The following is a 20528-nucleotide window of genomic DNA, read 5'->3' on the forward strand; positions in this document are numbered from 1 at the left end:
AGGTCTGGATAAAGCGCTGCTCGGGAATACACCATTTATTCTGGTCGGTCCAACCCTCTGTGGATGGTTTTTTTTATTATTTTATACATTATAATATATGTGTAGGTAATTTATTTAAATCTGCACTGTAAGAAATAAACATTTATCATCAACGGGAACCTGGGTTTTATTTTCAGCGTGTACTCATATTCGACTGATCATCTTTCATTCGTCGTGATGTGAGTAGATTCTTCTTTTATCGAATATCTTTTTTAAAAAAAAATAAATAAAAATAAAAATACAAGCGACGCTCGCACACGTAGTTTCTGTGCTTACAGTAATTTTTGTGTTATTATTATTTTGTTAATATTATAAGTCCGAGATCCCATTTTTGTAGCTTTATGTTTGTGTGTGTTATACACTGAAGGCTAATTTTAATGTTGGATTGCTGCTTGGAACAATTAACGGCAAACATGTCATATCACTGTCCAAGAGCTTCATGCAATGCAAGCTCAGATTAATTCTTTGCGGTGAGCATCGGTTTCTGTGTGAGATTTTCTGTGTATACACTGCGCCCATTGGTTACATTGAAGTCATATGGACGCTTATTCCACTGCCTCCCGTGTCGGTGCTCCATAAGATGGCCTCTTTAGATGTGGGCATATGAGAAACCCCCTTTATTTTTATGGTCGCTGTAGCCAGTTGTTTTTTTTTTTTTTAATCTATTTATTTAATTTTAACCATTTACTTTATGGTTAACCCAGTAGTCCTTTTGCACGTGCGGTTCAAGCTTAACGTACAAAGCTCTTCAGCGTTCTCCTATTTTCAGCACCACCTTATCTCCTTCATCTTTCTGCTCTGTTTATCTTGGGCGTGTGTGGTTTCCTCATCAAGCGGCCAGGGCTCCCCCCCTGTCCAGCATAAGGAGTGCAAATGGCTGATGAGGGTGAGGGTTGTCTTCATGGCTTCATGGGGAACAGATGCTTAGTGAAATGTTGTGGTGGTTCCCTCCCTGATCACTGCCCATCCTCCCTGCCCCCCTGCTGTTAACACAGCCCTCTAATCCCTCCACAGCCCTACACGGACTGTCCAGCAGCCACTGCCTCTGTCTTTTGGGCCATAATTACAATAACACACAAGTCAAAAAGAGGAAGGATCGATTTTTCAAAGTTTAATGTCTGCCTTCTGAAAAAAACAACAACAAAAAACAAAACAGAAAAAAAAAAACATGTTATTGGCAAGAAATATCAAAAGAGCCTGGGGATAAATAATCGGTCATGTTGCTTCAGATGAAATATAAGCTCATTCTAATTTCCGAAATTGGCTTTAATGCCTATCCAGCACTTAAAAATATATTTTGGTGCAAACAAAATCATGTTTGATATTTAGGGGTTTTGTCATCTGCAGAGCTTTGGCAGTTGGGACTTCTAAAATGTGAAGCAGTGCGTTTTAGTTTATAGCTATAATCAGAGCGTGCAGCATACAAATGCTACAAATGTAAAAGGAATGTTTAAAATGATGCAACAATTTTATAGGAGTGATGCAAGTTTAAAAAACTCATCTTAGAACATGTTTTAGAACATAAGAAGATACACAGAAGGTGTGATGCTCTCAGATACCATGAAAAGAAAATATTAGGTTTGAGGATGCTTAAGAGGGAAATGTCAGGAACATTATGGCACAAGTGGTTAACAAATTACTGCAAAACGGACGGTTGGCGGTGACTCATGCAAATAATAGTGGATGCGAATAGGGAAGTTGCTTTGCTTGCAGTAAGAGGAAATCCGCCGTGTCCTTATTTGTCCTGTTATTAAGAAATGCAGTGAATGAAGCGATTGCAGTTTCTGTGGCGACTGTGACTTGCTCACTTCCAGTGTTTAGCAAACTCGAGACTGCCTCGAATAAGTGAGATAATACGAGAACATTTCAAAAGTAAATTTCAGTCAAAATATTTGTGATGGAGTCAGTTTGATTTATGTGTTGGGGGTTTTTTGTCACTAGAACATGCACTTAATGATTGATGGGATGAACAATCACATACATAAAAGTGGATGATACAGGCCAGTAACCAATCTGTTTTACCATAGTCATCTCTGTGGCATTAAATAGGATATCACACTGATAAAAAATAGAAAGCATTTCCAGATAAAAGGGAAACACTGTGGGCGGTGTGTTTGTTTCCTATTCTACAATCACATGGAAAAAAAACATCAATTCACATAAACAGATAAAAGATATTAATGTGGCCGATTCTCCATCTGGTAAAACACGTTTCTCAGACACATTGGTCCAGGCAAAGCCAATTAATCTACAGCATTCTGATGAAAGGAAACCAAAGACTGTGTATCATCACAGGAGTGAGAAATGTTCAACCTTCTGTTCTCTGCTCAGTTTTAATGTTGTTGCTATGGAGAGGATTAGATATAATTTTAGGCCTCTACTTCCTGTCGAGGGGGAGGAATAGACGCAGTAATGTCGTGGTGGTTGGAGCAGGAGATTACATCTATATTTAATCCAGAACCTTTTGAGTATTATATGACACATCTGTCTAGCTTTTAGCTGTCAGCATTTGTGCAATACCTACTGGCAGCAGGTATGTGGTGTAAGTGTTGTGCGCGATCAAAGAACAGGTGAATCAGCTGAACAGAATTATTGTGGCCTTCGGCTTGTTAGGTCATTAGGTAAAATGGATTCGGCACTGGATTACAAAGGATTTTGTGCCACATGAACAGCTGGCGATATGATAAAAGATGTGACACACAAATTTCTGCTTAGAAATTCTGGGGCAGGAAAGAAAGTGGTAAAAGAATAGCTTCTAGCTTTTCCAGCAGCATTATTTTGGGTCAAAGTCTGCAAACATTTCACCTGGTTTTAAACAGATTTCACCTGTAATTATATTTCATGACTTTGATTGTTCATTTGATTAATGGGGAAAGACTTATTTTCTAAAATAGTTAGAACCTATTTAGAAAATAAGACCAAAATTAACTATCATGTAGATGTCCAACAATATAAATTATCTAACATGGGAAAAGAAGCCATCACATTCTGCCAGATAAGTATGTAAGATTTACTTACTTATATGGAACCTTTAATTCATATAACACCTCCTTTAAGGACCACAAAGTGGTTCACAACTACAATAAAATTACAAATATTAAAACACAACAATAATGTCCACTAGTTTAAGTTTCTAAAAGCCGTTAGATAATGTGAATAGTTCATTGAAAAGTAGAACCGCAGAAGCAACATAAAAACAAGACCAGTTAAGCAATAAAATAAATATACATCAGTGTTTTTCAGAATAAAAAACTTTTTTGAGAACCTGAGTAAACCATAGAGGAACAAATGCTACGTTGTAAAATGCATAAGTGGCAGTGTAATGAATGCATACATATTTTTCAATAAAATAAAATTGAGTATTGAAGGAGATCTGAAAAAACAAGAAAACTTTTTGCTCTTTACACGCCGAGTCATCACGCGTAACCATAGGGCTCAGCACAAATAACTGCGAAAAAACATCGACTACTGATGGAAAATTGGACAAAAACAATGTCGACTGGACGACTGTCAGGATGGAGGAACCTGGTGGTGATGAGTCATCATTTCAAAAACAAGCTTATGAAACAGTGGACTGATCTTTGCTGGTAAATTATTTTAAAAGGTCTTGTGATTGAAAGTGAAAGCCAGTCAGATACCAAATTCTAAATCTTGTTCAGTAAACAACTGGATCTCTGTCATCACAACATGCTGCAGTATCTTGTTTCTACAAATTATCTTTTTCCATGCTCTTGTGTTAGGAGTTAGTTTTGCACTCTGAGCCTGTAAGCAGTGCTTAGCTGTCTGTACCATCACGCAGCCACAGGGAGGAACAACACACGGGACTATTAGATTTAAAGCCAGTAGAAGCCAAAGTCCTCAGTAGATGAGATATGGCCATAGCTCCTTGTGTGCCAAGGTTCCTAACAGTGACACATCCATCACAAAGGAGTGAGACAACTTTATTCTACCTCCCACATATGCCAGTGGGGAAAATAATAGGCAGCTGTTTATCAGTTTGCTAGTGTGTGTGGACGAACTGCTGAGAGAGATAAACCAGGCTCTTCAACTGAAGCACAATAAGCTGGCCCAGCACTTAGAGGGCTTCCAGGGTTCCATGCTTTGTGATAAAGCCATAACAAGCCAATTCACTGGCGCGCCCTCTATTCCTTTCATTTTCATGACGTTTTTGAGCCCAAAATAAATGCTGTCTGAATATTACAGCTGTAAAAGCCCAGAAAAAGCTGCTTGCCGAGCAACAACGTACCCTCTCTTCACTTCTGAGTGCTCACTTACAGTTCAATTCTAGTTTCCATATGCGCCTTTTTTCTTTTTTCTCTACAGAGGCATGTGTTCTGTTTTACATAACCAGCCATGGCATATAGCAAGGTCACTGGTCGCAAGCCCTCCCATATTTCTCGGTGAAATATGATGTTTTTGCAGAAAGGAATGTATTTTAAGTGCTTCCATGTGCTCTCATTATGTGCTATTTCTTTGGTATGGTATGCAATTTAATGCACTGCAGGAGAAGTGTACATTTTACATGCTGCATTTTGCCTCTTTTTTCAAATCTAGTACAACAGCTAATACAGAGTAAGGACATTTAAGCGTTATCCAGTGTATAGAGTGCACTTTGTTGACCCCCCATGCACCTTCCACTTTTTTATTTTGCAGCTGACAGTGTGGGAATGGGAAATGATGGAGGATAAAGGGCCTCGTGTAGCAGACTACTTTGTGGTTGCTGGCCTCACCAACTCATCCAAGCCTCTGGAGGAGGATCTACACTTTGATGATGCTGGTCCCAAATCTGTGAAACCCAAAGCCCCTATCACGGATGTCGCTGTCGTGATACGCTCTCTGGGAGAAGAGGTACCCCCGGGCTTCACCTGTGTTGAAACTACCCCCTCAGGCCTTTCTGCAGAGCTCAATGGAGCCAGTCTAAGGGGCCCACAGATCTTCTTGTGCTTTAAGCGAGGCAGAGATAAGCCTCCACTGACAGATCTCGGGTAAGAAGTAATCCTCACTTACTGACCTTTTACTCACCCAGCAGCACTAATAACTCCTCCGCTTAGGGTCACTGTAATCTGCTGTAATGCACATGCTCCAGTCTGAAGTCTTGATCAGTTTTCAAAAATATAAAAAGTCACCAACACCGTCTGATATTTCAGGGTTCTGTATGAGTGGAAAGAGAAGCTCAAACCCGGATGTCACATCGTTCAGACCACACCCTCAGGCCGCCCTGCAAACATCAGCAGCTCGTCCTCCCAACGCATCTACATTACCTACCGCCGTGCACCAAAGAGCCAGCCACACACCTCATTGGCTGTCACCGATGTCTGCGTTATCATCCCCGGCAAAGGGGAAACGCCCCCTCACACCTTCTGCAAGGTGGACAAGAACCTCAACAGCAGCATGGTGGGATAGAGCTCTGAAAAATATTCACTTAAACCTAGTCTGTATGCCCACACAGCCTGGATTGTTGCTGCTATGTGATGGACTTTATCTTTCTCCGTATTTCAGTGGGGATCCTCAGTCTACCTTTGTTACAAGAAGTCTCTGGCTAAAGCAAACACAATCGCATACAAAGCAGGTAAACTGTGCAGAGTTTGTAGCAGTGAAAAGAAAAAGGAAGTTTAGTCATGGATTTGTGTCAGTCATTATCAGTATTCATATAAAGAATATGTTTAACATTTCTTGCATGTGTTTGTGCCCAGGTCTTTTGTGTAGGTACCCCGAAGAGGACTATGAGTCCTTTCCACTGCCAGAGTCAGTGCCTATGTTCTGCCTGCCCATGGGGGCAATGATCGAGTGCTGGCCTGCACACACCAAACACTCCCTGCCTGTGTTTTCCACATTTGTACTAACGGGAGCCTCTGGAGAAAAGGTAAAATCACCTTTGTACGCAGTTGCTTTTTTGTATTTTTTTCTTTTACTTGTTATTTTGTGTACTCACCTCCTGAAGTGGCCAAAAAAACCCACTTCTCCATTCAGCTTACGGCCATTTCGGTGAGATCATCACCAATTAATGATTCCCCTACAATACCACACATACAAAATCTCTCCCTTAATTGCTTCATTTCAGCTAGCATCTCTATCTTTAGCTCCACCTCTGTCTCTCACTGAGAATTAGGATCCCTTATGGATTAGACTGTTTATGAAGTGCAGCTGTATTTCTAAGGATACCAGACAATCTTAATCAACTTCTGAACTCTGACTGGAATCAAAAATGGTCTAAAGGCTGTGTTTGGAATACCAAAAGCCTGTTAGCCTCTGAAAGCACTGCAGCATAAAATATTTTTTTGTATTGTGTGTCTGTGTGTAGCTCATCTTTTGAATAATGGATGGCTCATGCACCACTTGGGCTGATGTGCAAGTTTTAAATGCTGAATTCTTCAGTGTTTACTGCTTGCCTGCAACCTCTAGTCTGCAGGCTAGTCTCATGGCACTTTAGGCTAGGAATGACTTGTGTATTTATTTGGGAGAAGGCACTTCAAAGGGCTGATTTATTATGTTGAAAATTCTCTTGTGAAGCCGCCACAACATGCTCAATGAATGTAATTCTCAAGGGACTTGTGGCTACTGTTGGGTTTGCATTTGGATAACAAGTGTGCGCATCCTTTGGATGCATTGTGCATTCTTCACGCAATTATCTTGGGGGCCCTTTGTGTGCAGGTGTACGGAGCAGCTATCCAGTTCTATGAGCCTTACCCAGAGGAGAACCTGTCTGAGCGTCAGCGCTCACAGCTCGGCCTGCCAAGCTCTGATCTCAGACCTGACGAGACCAGAAATGTTTACACCAACAAGAGCATCTGCTTGCTCTCCCACTGGCCCTTCTTCCAGTCCTTCAGGAGCTTTCTCACCTTCCTCTACCGATACTCCATCTCTGGGCCCCATTCCCTGCCTATTGAAAAGTTAGCAACTTTTACAGATTTTATCCCTTTCAAATCAGAAACTTTAGCTCACAGCCTGATAAATCATACAAAAGTAAGAAGTGTTACAACTTTACTAACTGAATTGATTTTTTACCCACAGGCACATCTCTCACTTCATGCAAAATGTGCCGTTTCCCTCCACTCAGAGACCGCGCATCCTAGTCCAGGTGAGTTTATGAGAAATCACTTCAACTTTGCACGGGTGGGTTCTTTTTAAAATTTGCTCTAACTCACTAAATTTTGTTTGTGTGTCTTCCACAGCTGTCTCCACATGACAGCCTGATGCTGAGCCAACCTGTGTCCTCTCCGCTCCCACTCAGGTAAAGATAACAATAAATTTCAGAATTACAACATCTTGCATTTTTTGCAATCCTAATCTGAAAACTTGTGTTGTTGGGTTTTTTTGTTTGTTTTTTTTAAATTGCCGTGTTTTTGTGTGGTAGTGGGGGAAGCCTCTCCACGTTGCTCCTGAATCTGGGCCCCAAAAATGCTGCCACTCTGCTCGTGTTGGCTGTCACAGAGCACAAGATCCTGGTTCATTCCCTGCGCCCCGCTGTACTCACCAGTGTAACCGAGGCCCTTGTGTCTGTAAGTATTGTCTTTTTTAATCCTCTTTGTTTCCTGGCAGTAGCACTAAAACGAAGGTCTTTCATTGGACCATAAAAGTCTTTTGTTGCTTCATTATATATATATTGTTTATAGTAATTAATTTTACTTATGATCCCTTTCAGATGATTTTTCCCTTCCACTGGCCATGTCCATACATCCCTCTGTGCCCGCTGGCTCTGGCAGATGTTCTTAGTGCACCATGCCCTTTCATTGTGGGCATGGACTCCCGGTACTTTGATCTTTACGTCCCCCCGGCTGACATCACTTGTGTGGATCTGGACACCAACACCATCTCCCAGTAAGTGACCTCTTACTGCAGCCAGTCTGTGCTACTAGATGGCCACCTTCAACTCAACTCTCATGTAATGATAAGAGGTGGAATGTGAAGTATTTTTACTGTACAGAAAAAAAAACATGTTTGGATCCCACTGGCCTCCCACATCAATTCAAAAGGTATTCTGTGAAGATATCAGTGAATCCTCCCTCCCTCGTATCTATTTTGTTTCCTAACTGTCCTCCCGTGTAACAACAACCGTCTGTTGTGCTTTCAGAAAAGATGACAAGAAGGCTCTAACGTGGAAAATCTTGCCCAGGAGAGCCTGCAAGCATCTTCTCAATAGTCTGAATAAGCTCTATCAGCAGCTCATTGAGGGTGAGTCCAGTCTGATGCTGTGTCATCCTCTAAGTGGTTTCATGAATAATTTTGGTTGCTTAGGCTACATGAGTCTGTTGAGTCAGCCTCTATGGGCAGCTTTACAGGAAAACAGACAGGATGCACTCACTGTTCCGTTAATAAAATAGTGCAATGATTAGTTCTTTTATAGAAGAGCATGTTGACCATGTATCATTCCCCATTTATGGTATTTTAACTGATCCTCACCCTGCCTCTTATTCCACATATGGTATTCTTTCATTAGTGATTTATTCAGATTATTGTATTTATTATTCTATTTCTATTTAATTTAAAGAAAATTTAAATTATGCAAAAATGAACTGTTATGTCCTGCCTCTTATAAAATCTAGATCTTCGCTGTGGTGTTTGAACAACATGACATCATGAATCCTGGTCTAGACAGGAACAATTTGCTTGTGACATCATGCCAAGTGGTCTGTTTCTGCTAGCTTTATACCTGTTGGCAAGTCGGTGTCTGCATTTCTTTCAAATAGGACTGCTGTGAAAATCAGAGTATTATACATAATTTGACTTTGACAGTCTCACTTTTACTCCAGTCTTGAGTGCTGTACTTAATACTTCTTTCCTTGTGGAAAAAGTGTGTGGTCTGTGGTGATAATAATACTGGTGTCTGGTTAAATAACCGGTTATTTGCTATCAGGTGGTTTATGTGCGTTTGGATTGTTAAAACATCAGCTGTTGTGTGCCCTCAGGTGGTCATTTAAACCATGAAGATGTGCAGATGGATCACACGGTGACCGACTGTGAGCTTGAAAGTGGAAAAAGCCTGCACACACTAGAGCTCGAGATCCAGGAGGCCTTCCTGCGCTTCATGGCTGCCATCCTGCGAGGCTACCGTTCCTATCTGTTGCCCATCACCCAAGCCCCGTCCGAGAAAACCACTGATGCCAGCTCCCTCTTTGACATCCAAGGTATGTGTCACTCTCAGCCAGTAATATTCTCCATACTAAGTCACGGCAAACCATGCTGACAGGTCATGGCTCCCCTCCCTCTGTGATTCAGTGCTGTAGTAAGTCGCGGGGTTAAGGTCTGAATGCTGCGAATCTGGCCTCAAATCAGAGCTGTAACGACTGTTGTGATTTATGTTAAGCCTCGGTGGAAATTAGGGTTGGATGACAAGTCAGAGAGGCCACTGCGATTAATAGCACAATGTCCCTGCACATCTGTGTGCTATTATGTAAGAGGAGCAGTGGAGAACAAATTGTTTCATAACACAGCATTTATTTTGCGGAAATGTTGGTTACGGCTGCATCTTTACCCCATAAATATTTTGTAAGGGCTTGACAAGTAAATGCAATGATTTAGAATCATGAGACGGATATGAATTCCCCACTTTTTAAGCTTTTCAATAAATAATTTCGTTTTCTTTTTTACAGGCTTCTTGAAGAGCAGAGACCGCTCCCATCAAAGGTTTTACTCCCTCATGACCAAGACTCAAATGTTCAGTCGTTTCATAGAAGAGTGCTCCTTTGTCAGTGATAAAGATGCCAGCCTGGCCTTCTTTGATGAGTGTGTTGATAAGGTGAGGTTTACAGCTAATCTTTATTATGGATTTTCAGTGTCAGAGATGATTCATCAAAATCATTCTGCTGCGTAGGAACAAACGCTCTTTGAGCGATATCTAGTCTGGCCTCTGACTGCTGGCAGAAATTCTCTAAAAAAGAAGCAGAAACATTTAGAGGAACAATTAATCACGCACTGTCCTCTAAATTAAGACCTTTTTTGGACTTTATTTAATTTTCAAAAATAATGAAAAAGCAATTAACAGGAAGTAAAGGCAATAAACACAAAGTAATTAACACTTCAGCACATCTCTTGGGCGTCTTTGTAAGATCAGCTCTTTTTCATCAACTTTATTGTCTGCTTCTTTTTAAAGATGTTTTCTGTCTTCTTTTTGCTTCTTCTGCTGTTCTGATTTTCTGCCTTCTTGTCATTTCTTTCTTCTCCTTTGCTTGTCGTTACGGTCCCTGCCTAACAGTTATTTTCCAGTGGAGGAAAGGTAAGTTACTCAATCCTATGCTGCTGCTTAAATAAAATATTTGCAACATTTTCCCACATTGATCCCAATCAAAGGATTTAATTATATACATTATATTTATGTGCACTTATTTTGAATAAATCAAGGTGGTGTAACGGAGGGCTAGAAAGAAAATGTCTTTAATGTGATGACGTGCATTAGATGTCAGAAATCTGCATTATCCTTTTTGTTGTTGTTGTTGTTGAAATCCCGTGGGATTTGCTGATTATTAGTTTGTGCTAATGCTTTGTAGACTTGACAGATTTTATGAACACAAACTGGCAACTTGTTTTGTCACACCCTCGCACAAAAACGCTAAAACATCCGCCTCCTCTGTGTGTGTGTGTGTGTACGTGTGTGTGTGTGCTAGTACACTTGTGCAATCAGGAAGTCACATTTACATCCTGCTTGAAGAGTTTGAACTGTATTAATGGTCATTGTGGTTATTATTGAGAAGTGGAAGCCTTGATTCATACAGCGTCACTGCTGCTGAGGTTGACAACAAATGCGTGATTGAGAAAGAGCTCTCGGGTGTAAGAGGAAGGGCAACAAACAGAGAAACACAGATCAGAATTGAAGTGAGGGCAAACAGGTCAGTGAGGGTCCGGTGACTGAATCATCCACTCAACTGAGTGGAACAAACCCTGTAATCCAGTACACCGGGGAACTATTCAGCCGCTGCCATAATATTAACTTTTTTGTGAAACTCATGCCCGAGATAAGCTGGTAATCGATTCAGACAAGCCAAGTGAGTGCACATCAGCTCAGTAGGCTTTTTATAATGTCCCAGGAAACTATTCAGAGCTGATTTTCTTTAAAAAAGGAGCATGTATGCTTTTGCTCGGCTTCTCTTTGTTCCTGCTGTTGTTCTCAGAAAGGCATGCAGGCATGCAGGCATGCAGGCAGGCTTTGAAAGCTTGTCTCCAGACAGCAGATAAGTCCATTTGGAGCTGAAGCAAATGTGGCAGTTAAGTATCAAGTAGTGCTGCCAAAGCTGTACAGTTAAATGGTTTCATGTCCCTAGAGTAACATGGCATCAATTTTGTCCAGGTCACTGCAGCCTAGATTAATTCGGTCTTGGAGAATTCACGGGATCAAGCCTTCGGTAGTGCCCTGTAGTTAACTGCAATTGGAGCAAAAGCCATATTTCTGATGCAGGCCAGTTCATTACTGACATCTCACTGACCCTGATATCTGGTCGGATCTGAGAGCTTCCAGAAAGCTTTAGCACTTGTAGATTTGTGTTTAGAGAAGAGCTAAAAGGAAAGATGAAGACAGCTGCTGAATTTGTGTTTCTCTTGCAAACCAGATGGACAGTGAGCGACCAGAGGACGCCAGACTGATCGAACTGGATGAATCGCACCGCAGCGAGCACACAGTCTACATCAACCCTCCAGAGCTGCCTCCGCCATCGCAGGGAGAGGAGCATCCTCTGTGCTATAGGTACCACACTGCAGATGAATCTCTAAATGAGAGAGGCAAGACAGGGGGTTTCTTTTTTTAAAACTCTGTCTTGTATGCTTGAGCAGCACTTTTCACTGACACTGGGTGCTGCTCCCAAAGGACAGACTCATAAACTGCTTCCGTTGTTAGACTTTGTCACTGCCACAGGGCTGTGTGGTTATTTTGAGCTGTAACACATTACTTTTGGATTCTTATGTTGGTGCTTCAGGGAAGAACCAAACTATTGTAGGAATAACTCAGCTTGCTAGCATTTATGAGCAATCCATGTCTATTTTTAGCTCATGTAACTGTATATAACGGAGTATACATTTCTTTCTGCAGCTATGCATTTCCTGTGCTAAATGCTGAGCTTCTGGAGCCTTTGGAGGGAGCAAGTCCTTCATCGGCAGGGATAGCCTCACGCCACAGCAGTCCAGCCAGCCCCACAGCCATCTTTAGACGCTCTAAACAGGTCTTTAAGAATCTTCATGTCAATTTGGTTTCGTTCATGAACAAAGATAAACCTAAATATGTTCAAATTAATGTCACATTTACTCCTGTACCTATTCTCCATAATCATGTGCAAGGATATGAATGTGAATCCAAAATGCAAATCTGGTTGTTAATAGACAATGAATCACATTTACATCTGATCTTTTTCATCTTAGGAGATCAAATCAGCTCAAAGGATGGCCAAAACGTATTCATCTATGCCTCAGATGTGGTCCAAGTGTCTGCTTCGCCACTGCTACGGCCTGTGGTTTATCTGCTTGCCAGGATTTGTTGGCAACTGCCACTCCAAGGTGCGAGCGCTGCGTACGGCTTATGATGTGCTGAGGAAAATGCAGGACAAAAAGCTGCAGGCTCCAGATGAGGTAGGAAACTGCTCTGGATAAGAAAACAATACAGATCTGTCGATATGATTCAGAAAAGACGACGCTGCACATTTTCAGTGTTAACGTGTTTTTTTTCTCCAAGGTTTGTTACCGTGTGCTGCTGCAGCTGTGTGGACAGTACAGCCAGCCAGTCCTGGCTGTGAGGGTGCTGTTTGAGATGAAGAAGGCTGGAGTTCAACCCAATGCTATCACATATGGGTACTATAACAAGGTGCGTGCTATCGGTCATTAAGAATACAACTAAGAAAATGTAAGCAATTTGCATATTGGATTGAGATGGGAGCTTAAATCTCAAAATATGTTGTATTTCTTCTCCAGGCGGTATTGGAGAGCACCTGGCCATCGACCACCAGGGGAGGATACTTTCTATGGGGAAAGCTGAGGAACGTGCTCCTCGGTGTGCTCCAGTTCAAGCAAGCAGGAAGGAAACAACGGAACTCCCAAAGAGATCCTCATCTTTCAGGTAAGGAAAAATTTAATTCCTGATTATGTGACTGTCTGTAACAACCAAATTACATATATTTTGGTGAAAAAACAAAACAAAACATACAGATATTTTTTCATTCAACTACAGCACTTCCACAAACATCTGGCCAAACATTTTGTATAGAGCAGTAATTCTCTGTGAATGCTTTGATGGATGCTTCCAGCAGGATAACACGCTGTGTCACAAATCATCTCAAACGGCTTTCTTGAACATGACAGTGAGTTCACTGTATTCAAATGGCAGCCACAGTCACCAGATATCCATCCAACAGAGCACTATTGGGAATGGGAGATTCTTATCATGGATGTGTAGCCAACAAATCTGCAGAAACTGTGTGATACTATCATGTCAAATAACATCTCTGAGGAATGTTTCCTTAGAACTCCGATTAAGGCAGTTCTGTAGTCAAAAGTAGAACTAGTAGTGACTGCTTTACACTCGATCCCAGTGAGGCTTTAAGATGTTTTGGACTGCCTCAAATTTACAGAAAATTACTCCTGACTTCATCAATGGTGTATTTTCTTCTTAGTTACTTTAATTGCTTTATGAATTCATGCGACATAGTCTGATCCTGGTTCCCTACCTTGCTTTTTTTGAAACCTTTTAAACAAAGTGAAGAGGCTTTCCTCCCTGGCAGTCAAAGTATGCAGATTCCTTTTGATCTCAGTCTCAAATTCCCACAACAACCCGCAGAGACCCTCATTACTATAATGACATATTGAGTGATAGACTTTAATGAAAAAGTAGTGCTTTACACCATTTTATACGACATTTTTCCCAGCTGCACATATTTTAACTTAACGTTTTAAACGTTTAAATTCCCAAAATAAAAACACGATCACATTAAGTGCATCTTCGGTCTTGAGCAAAATTCAAGTTACATTATACTTTAATGCGATTTGTTCACTTTTCTTCACTTTGAGGTAAAATAGATAAATCTTTTAGCGCTGGTTGATGCTGCGGCACTCAGAACATTCCTGCGTTTGCTGCAGATGATAATGATTGCAACACAGTTCAGTGATGGTTTATACATCGCTCATGTATAGTGTGAGTGCAGCTCTGGTTTCATAATCCTGTTGGTAGTCTGTCATTTGTGAAGCCTCTCTCATCCCCTTTCTCTCTGCTCTTATCTCCCTTTAGACGGCAGCGATCTAGACACAGTCAGCCATGGCAGTTTGGACAGCGCTAATGACTCTGCTGAGCGCACCTCCATCGACACTGACTTCACTAAAATGGACTCCAGCGATGATGGATTTAGTACAGGTAGAGAGCTACTGCCCTATGTCGTTGTCATTCCATCTATTTTACGTGCAGCCTTTTACTTTCCCTCGTGTCTCTCTGATTTATGGGATGTGATTGAATTAACTGCCTTAAAAGTGGCAGAACATCATGAATCTCAAACCTTAATTATTCATCTGCACTGACTTTCTGTCAGTCATTTTACACAAACTAATATATGAAAGACTCCAGTATTAAGGTGTGATAAAAGGTTCACCGTTTTCACTGTTGGTTTTTCCCATACCTGATGTACTTGATTTATATCAGAGAGCTGTTTTTGTTGTTTATTTTGATATTATGGAATTATTCAGGGTAATCAGAGTGAAAATCTCTTTAGTGGTTGTGTCGTGTCTTGTTTTTTCCTCCTTGGTTAGATGCTAGGGATGGTGAGGTACAAGGATCAAGGATAGTTTGATCCCTGATTATTTACTTAATGGTGTGAAAGCAATAGGGAGTAAAGGGGATGTGTAGTCAAAGGCACTCTGCTAAATACATAGATATACAATATGTGTGCTGCATGTGCTGTATTATAGGTACCTTTCAGCATGTAAGCAAATAACAGGTGATACCTTTTGTTATTTATTTACATTTTATATCCTTTTTGTTCGGCTTGCCCACCCTCGGCTGGTGGTAGGGTCCATTCAGGCATGGATAAGAGAAAGAAGGCGCAACGTAGATGGAGATGTGGTAGCAGTTTGTTGTGTAGCTGCTTTCTTACTCTTGCTTTTAAATATAACTTTTAAAATTTTCTGCTGCTTTTAAACCAGCCCAGTCAAAAGCATAAATAAATACATATAATAAATCTTTGAATTATGCATTAAAGGCAAATTGCATTCAAATTGCATTTTAAGTGATTGGGGAAAATGCAAATGTAAAAGCCAAGAAACAAGCACTTACATAAAGTCTGCTCTGTAATATGTGGTGGTGGGGGTAGGGGTGGGGTTGGGGTTGGGGAAAATTGTGTTATGTTGGATAGCGTTAGGTAGGCATGTTTCTTTTGTAAGCTCACATCTTCGCAGCTAAGACAAGAACCAAAGCTGAAAATACCAAAGCTTTTGCGCTAACAATATCATCTGGCACAACTTGTCTCATCAAACTACTGAAAGTGAACAAATTCTTTGTACTGTACACACTTGTACTGTCTCCTGATATTTGACCTTGTGAATTTAATGACGTTTTTATAAAAATATTCTGTTCCTTTTCTGGTGCCCCTGCTTTTCTATTCTGGGTGTTTTGTGTGCTTCATGCTGAAGGGAATGTCACAGAGCGCTTGCAAACAAAAACTCTCTGATCAGTTGTCTCATATAAAGCTTCCATGGAGACTAATAGGAACAAATTTTAATTCACTCGAGGAAGAAACAAAACACCAGTGAGAGGACATTTAAAAAGTAAGCGTCAGCGGAGTGATTTCTCCTTATCTTTTTCAGGTGAACAGTCAGACCAAGGCTATGATTCCTTGTCTAAGGAGGAAGAGAGATTGTGCAGCAGAGAGAGTGATGGCACAGCCCTGGTGGAAGACAAAGGAGTCAAGTCAAGTGAGTTATGGATTGCTTTTATGTCGTATCTTTGACACTGGGGGACTATTTCTGCAAAAGTGACTCACAGCTCACTGCAAAATGGATTCTTTGCCTTTAAAAGCTGGTGGTATCACATTTGGCTGTGGGTGTAATGTGTTTTTTTTCTTGTCCATTTGCTGTTAAATTTAGGTGTTTCTCATTTTAAAAAAAACAGTCTGCTGATGGATAAACGTGTTATGAAAGCAGATGACTTTTGCCTTGAATTTTGTTGCAAATCATGACATGCGGTGTCTGACTTTATGTTGTTTTTCTAGTTTTTCAGTCTTCATAATCAGTAGTCCTCTGTAATTGGTGTGGCATTTTATCAGAGCCTTAATAACTTATTACTTTTGGCTTAAAATGCAATACAGCTGTATTGTAAGATAAACACATATCCCTTATGGAACCGCAGAGCTGCCAGTTTCCCTTCCTCCTCGTCCCTGCAGCAGCTTCATGTTGGCATGAACAGTAGAACACCAGCAACAATTCATTCAAATCTAACAGGATTTTTTATTTTAGAATAATGCAAGAGCACAATACTGCCACAGATTTCAGTGGACTAGCCAAAAACGCACAAAAATGCCTTTTAGTGTTCATTCTCAATCTATGTGTTGTTCAAAACTGCAGCGTTTGATGTGGAGGTTCCATTCTTTCTCCCAGCGCCTCCACATCAAAAGATGCTAACACAGCATTGTTTTATTTATAAAGCAGACTCTCAAGGAGTCGTTTTATTACTGCGTATAACCACTATGTACCGTTCAGCTGAATGTTTTCAAATGTGTTTTTGTCACAGGCAGTGGCCTCAGGCTGGCTTCCAGTCCATCTAGTGACACTCTTCTGAGTGGAGCTTTGCCAAAGGCAGAGAGGCCAAATTCTCTGGATTTGTCTGCTGGACAGGGAACTCTGAGGCTCAGTGTCCCCATTCTAAGTACATCAAAGCAGCTTCACCTTGCTTCTGACAGACTGCATGAAGTAGAGGAAGAGGTCACAGAGACTGATAAACAGAAACACCCAGTGGAGAGGGCCGGCGTTATCTGCAATGCCGGGACAGTGAGGAGGACAGGTATTGAGATGGGATTTGATCCCCTGTCGCTGACGGCAACAGCGACCGTACAGGAATGTGACCATGACAACAGCAGTGCATCCAACTCTAGGCGCAACCTGGCCGAGGAGATTGAAACGTACATGAATAATGGCAACAGCCCCTTGAGCAGCCGCACGCCCAGTATGGACCTGCAGAACCCCTCAAGCCCTTTGTTCCACTCAGCCTCTTCTCCCCACTCCTCCCCGCAATCCTCAACCCTAGTTCAATCCACTACACACCTCCCACTGCCTGCCAAAACAAAGGAGAGGCTGAGGCACTCACCATCTCTTCCTCTTGGTATTTGTAACAAAGACAGAGAGAGGCCTCCCTCTTTGGTTTCACCGTCATCACCCACTCCTTCCACTTCATCATTCTCCATGGAAACACTGTTCACCCCAACTCTCGACATCTTCAAGAGCAGCGTTATATCAGCAGGAAAGGGTGTGGCTGAGAAAGCTAGTCGTCTCTACTCTCGTTTGTCCTCTCAAACTTCACTAACACAGGTTAGAATTTTTTTAACATATAAATAATTCATGCATATTTGGGATTACTGGCTCTAGGATGAAAATAGTTACAGTTCTTTTTTGCCTCCTGCAGGACGCAAACTGTGACCGCATGAGTGTGTCCTCACTGACCTCAGGAGAGGCCGATTGCTCCTCGCTGCTTGATAATGACTCCTGTCTAGATCCAGATGGATTTACATCCCCACAGCATGGTAGCGTGTCCCGAGTCAGGAGAAGCCCCGTTGGGCATCATCATACTAACCTGGGCAGCCCTGGCACCCCAAATAGAGTGTTCAGACACAACTCCTTTTCTGGTTCGTTCCACATCTTTTAATAAATATTGTTGTAGTGAAGCTTTTATTTTCGCGTGTTACATTGTTATTTTACAAAGTTACTAATACTTACACTGGATGATCAACAAAGTCAATTAAATCAGGTCCCTTTCCTGCTAAAAGCAGCTCTAATCTAAAAAACTCATGGCTTAAAGCTTTGTTGTTACAAGCTCATTATAACTGCAGCATTGTGCTGGTTTGCATGAAAACACTTCTTGGCAGTCTAAATTTAGAGTAAGAGTAGGCCTCAGTGATGGAAAGAGTTGGGTGTTGTTCTATTGGAAAGTAGGCCAGCAGGCGTGAGGGATGATGCAGTGTGTAGGTTTTTCTGCACCCAGCCACAGGCCCTATGCTAAACACACTTCAACATGTACACGTGCATGCACAGTCACGTGCACACAAGCAGAGACACAGGCTCACTAAACCTGCGGCACAAATACAAACGCTTATTGCAGATTTTAATAAAGTAATTGCTGCTTTGTTTCAGCTGGACACTTTTTCTTAGTTTCATCCAGACATTTAAAGCTTTGACAGGTGTGTTCAGTCTTGGCTTTGCGTTCTGTGTCTGATTGTATAATCCTCCACTGTATCCAGGTGGTTTGGCACTTCCCTCCAAAACTCCTCACACTCCAGATTCCTCCCCCGACACCGGCCGCTTCCAACCCACTCCCAATTACACCGTAGAGGTAAGGCACCAGCACATAACAGTCCCAGTCCACCTCTTGTCTGTAGGCTCGCTCAGGCAGTGTGATGGTTTCTTTCTGAACCTGACGCTTTCTTTTATAGGTGTTGATGTCTAGCTGTTCACTTTGTAAGACATGTGACTGTCTGGTGTATGATGAGGAGATAATGGCAGGATGGACGGCAAATGACTCAAACCTCAACAGCACTTGTCCTTTCTGCGGCACTGCCTTTTTGCCTTTTCTCAATGTGGAAATCAAAGATCTGAGACCGCACAGCAGGTAAAATTTACACAGCACACTATGCTTACAGAGAGAGCTCAAACACTTTGAATAATTAAAGCCATCAATTTGGGCTATTTTCAGTTACAACATTGTGCTAGATTGTCTTTTTCTATAGTATCCTGCTAATTGTCTGGAACATTTTTTTTTCTTTTTACAAAGAGCACTGAGGCACACAGACAAAACATCTTTTATCCCCGTGGCCCATTTAAACAGATCCACTCTCTGTCTCTCATCAGCTCGTCTAAGAAAAGCAATCCTGTTAAAGAGGAGGATACATCCCTGCCACCCAATCCCGAGGAAAAAATTTCCACAACAGACGGTGCAGCTGAGGCATCTGCAGCTCCTGCACAGAAACGGGAGAGCAGTGGGGGTGCTGGCCAAGCCCCAGCCTCATCCTCGTCCTCCTCCTCTTCCTGCTCCTCTGCTTCTGCTCCTGTAACAGTGCCCTACTTGAGCCCTCTGGTTCTGTGGAAGGAGCTGGAGAGCCTGTTAGTGAATGAGGGTGACCAGGCAATCTCCTCCCCAAGCATTGTTGACCAACATCCCATTGTCTTCTGGAACCTTGTTTGGTACTTCAGAAGGCTCGACCTGCCGAGTAACCTGCCAGCTCTTATCCTGGGCTCCCAACACTGTAGCCATGAAGACCAGGTAAATATGACAGCCTGTCACCCACGCAGAATACTTTAATGATGTCATCCCGTGTGCCATCAGCAACTAGATCTTGTAGCTCATTAGCTTAGCCAAGCGCTAAGGCAAGCAGAAACAGTTTGTACCAACTGGCACTTCTAAAGCTCAGAAAATTATTTGGGACTTTGGTGACTCCTAGTGTTGTTATTAAAAATCAAAACTAACAAAATATAATGCATGAAACCATAACACGACTTGGGCCTACAGAGGACAATGCAATAATGAATTCATCTTTTTAATGTATTTTGTCCCCTTCAGACTCCTCACATGCTGTCATCGGAGGACAGCAAGCAGGTTCTCGTGAGGATTATGTGGGACAATTTGAAGTTGCACCAAGACAAAGTTCAACCCTGCTACGTCCTGTGGAACACCCACTGTAAGTTAATACAATGTTTACTTTCACAGACTATAGTGCAATAAATTAGAAAAGGTGATATCGGGCTACCTTCAGAAAATTATTTTCCCGGTAAGGTCAGATATTTACATGCAAATGAAACAATGCATATTAACAACTAGTAGATCATGCATAATTCAGCTCAGGAAACCTATTAATCAAGTCATCTTATCAGTGAGCCACACTTTCAGACTTCGTTTCTTCATTTCTCTCATCTGTTAATGAGAGAAATGAGATGAATGAACCTTTGATCGCAGTGATTTTAATCTCTCCCTCTTCGCAGGTGCCAACTCGCTGGTTCGCTCCGGGTTATGTGAAGAAGGCCAACTCTTCACTGTGGAGCTCCTGCAGGGTTTCGTGAGGAGCATTAAGAAGAGTGATGTGCATCAGCCCATGAGCCAGATCATTCAGCTGTTGGGGCCTGAGTTAGGTTTTAAAAGACAGAGGTAAGTAAATAAAGAGGTGTGTGATGAGTAAAATTACACCGGCAAAATCATATGAATGGAAAATCTCATTGCTTTTCTTTTCTTTTCTCTCCCAAAAAAGGAGTCTCTACAGAGATTTATTGTTCCTTGCTCTGGTGGCTTTGGGGAAGAACAACATTAATATCAGTAAGTTCAGAGCATGGATATT

General features: G+C 41.7%; 1 protein-coding gene across 2 annotated transcripts in view; it reads left to right on the forward strand.

Annotated features, from left to right (window-relative positions):
• dennd4a (DENN/MADD domain containing 4A) overlaps positions 1-20528 on the forward strand; it is a 21197-nt gene continuing 669 nt past the window's right edge. Inside the window, exons 1-29 of one of the 2 annotated variants that reach the window (XM_085165955.1) lie at positions 2-218; positions 4693-5024; positions 5187-5433; positions 5539-5608; positions 5733-5902; positions 6691-6929; positions 7051-7117; positions 7212-7270; positions 7394-7538; positions 7682-7857; positions 8111-8211; positions 8946-9164; positions 9630-9775; positions 10232-10252; positions 11580-11702; positions 12042-12185; positions 12382-12588; positions 12692-12820; positions 12928-13072; positions 14237-14359; positions 15802-15909; positions 16724-17517; positions 17612-17831; positions 18444-18535; positions 18636-18811; positions 19051-19462; positions 19760-19877; positions 20179-20341; positions 20442-20506. In XM_085165955.1, coding sequence (XP_085022081.1) covers positions 4714-5024; positions 5187-5433; positions 5539-5608; positions 5733-5902; positions 6691-6929; positions 7051-7117; positions 7212-7270; positions 7394-7538; positions 7682-7857; positions 8111-8211; positions 8946-9164; positions 9630-9775; positions 10232-10252; positions 11580-11702; positions 12042-12185; positions 12382-12588; positions 12692-12820; positions 12928-13072; positions 14237-14359; positions 15802-15909; positions 16724-17517; positions 17612-17831; positions 18444-18535; positions 18636-18811; positions 19051-19462; positions 19760-19877; positions 20179-20341; positions 20442-20506 — 4990 coding nt within the window. In that variant the 5' untranslated portion in view covers positions 2-218; positions 4693-4713. Of the gene's footprint in view, positions 219-4692; positions 5025-5186; positions 5434-5538; positions 5609-5732; positions 5903-6690; positions 6930-7050; positions 7118-7211; positions 7271-7393; positions 7539-7681; positions 7858-8110; positions 8212-8945; positions 9165-9629; positions 9776-10231; positions 10253-11579; positions 11703-12041; positions 12186-12381; positions 12589-12691; positions 12821-12927; positions 13073-14236; positions 14360-15801; positions 15910-16723; positions 17518-17611; positions 17832-18443; positions 18536-18635; positions 18812-19050; positions 19463-19759; positions 19878-20178; positions 20342-20441; positions 20507-20528 lie in introns of both variants that reach the window. The other variant, XM_085165956.1, reaches the window with a different exon arrangement.

This window comes from Neolamprologus multifasciatus, chromosome 7, assembly GCF_963576455.1.
Source record: "Neolamprologus multifasciatus chromosome 7, fNeoMul1.2, whole genome shotgun sequence".
Taxonomy (NCBI): domain Eukaryota; kingdom Metazoa; phylum Chordata; class Actinopteri; order Cichliformes; family Cichlidae; genus Neolamprologus; species Neolamprologus multifasciatus.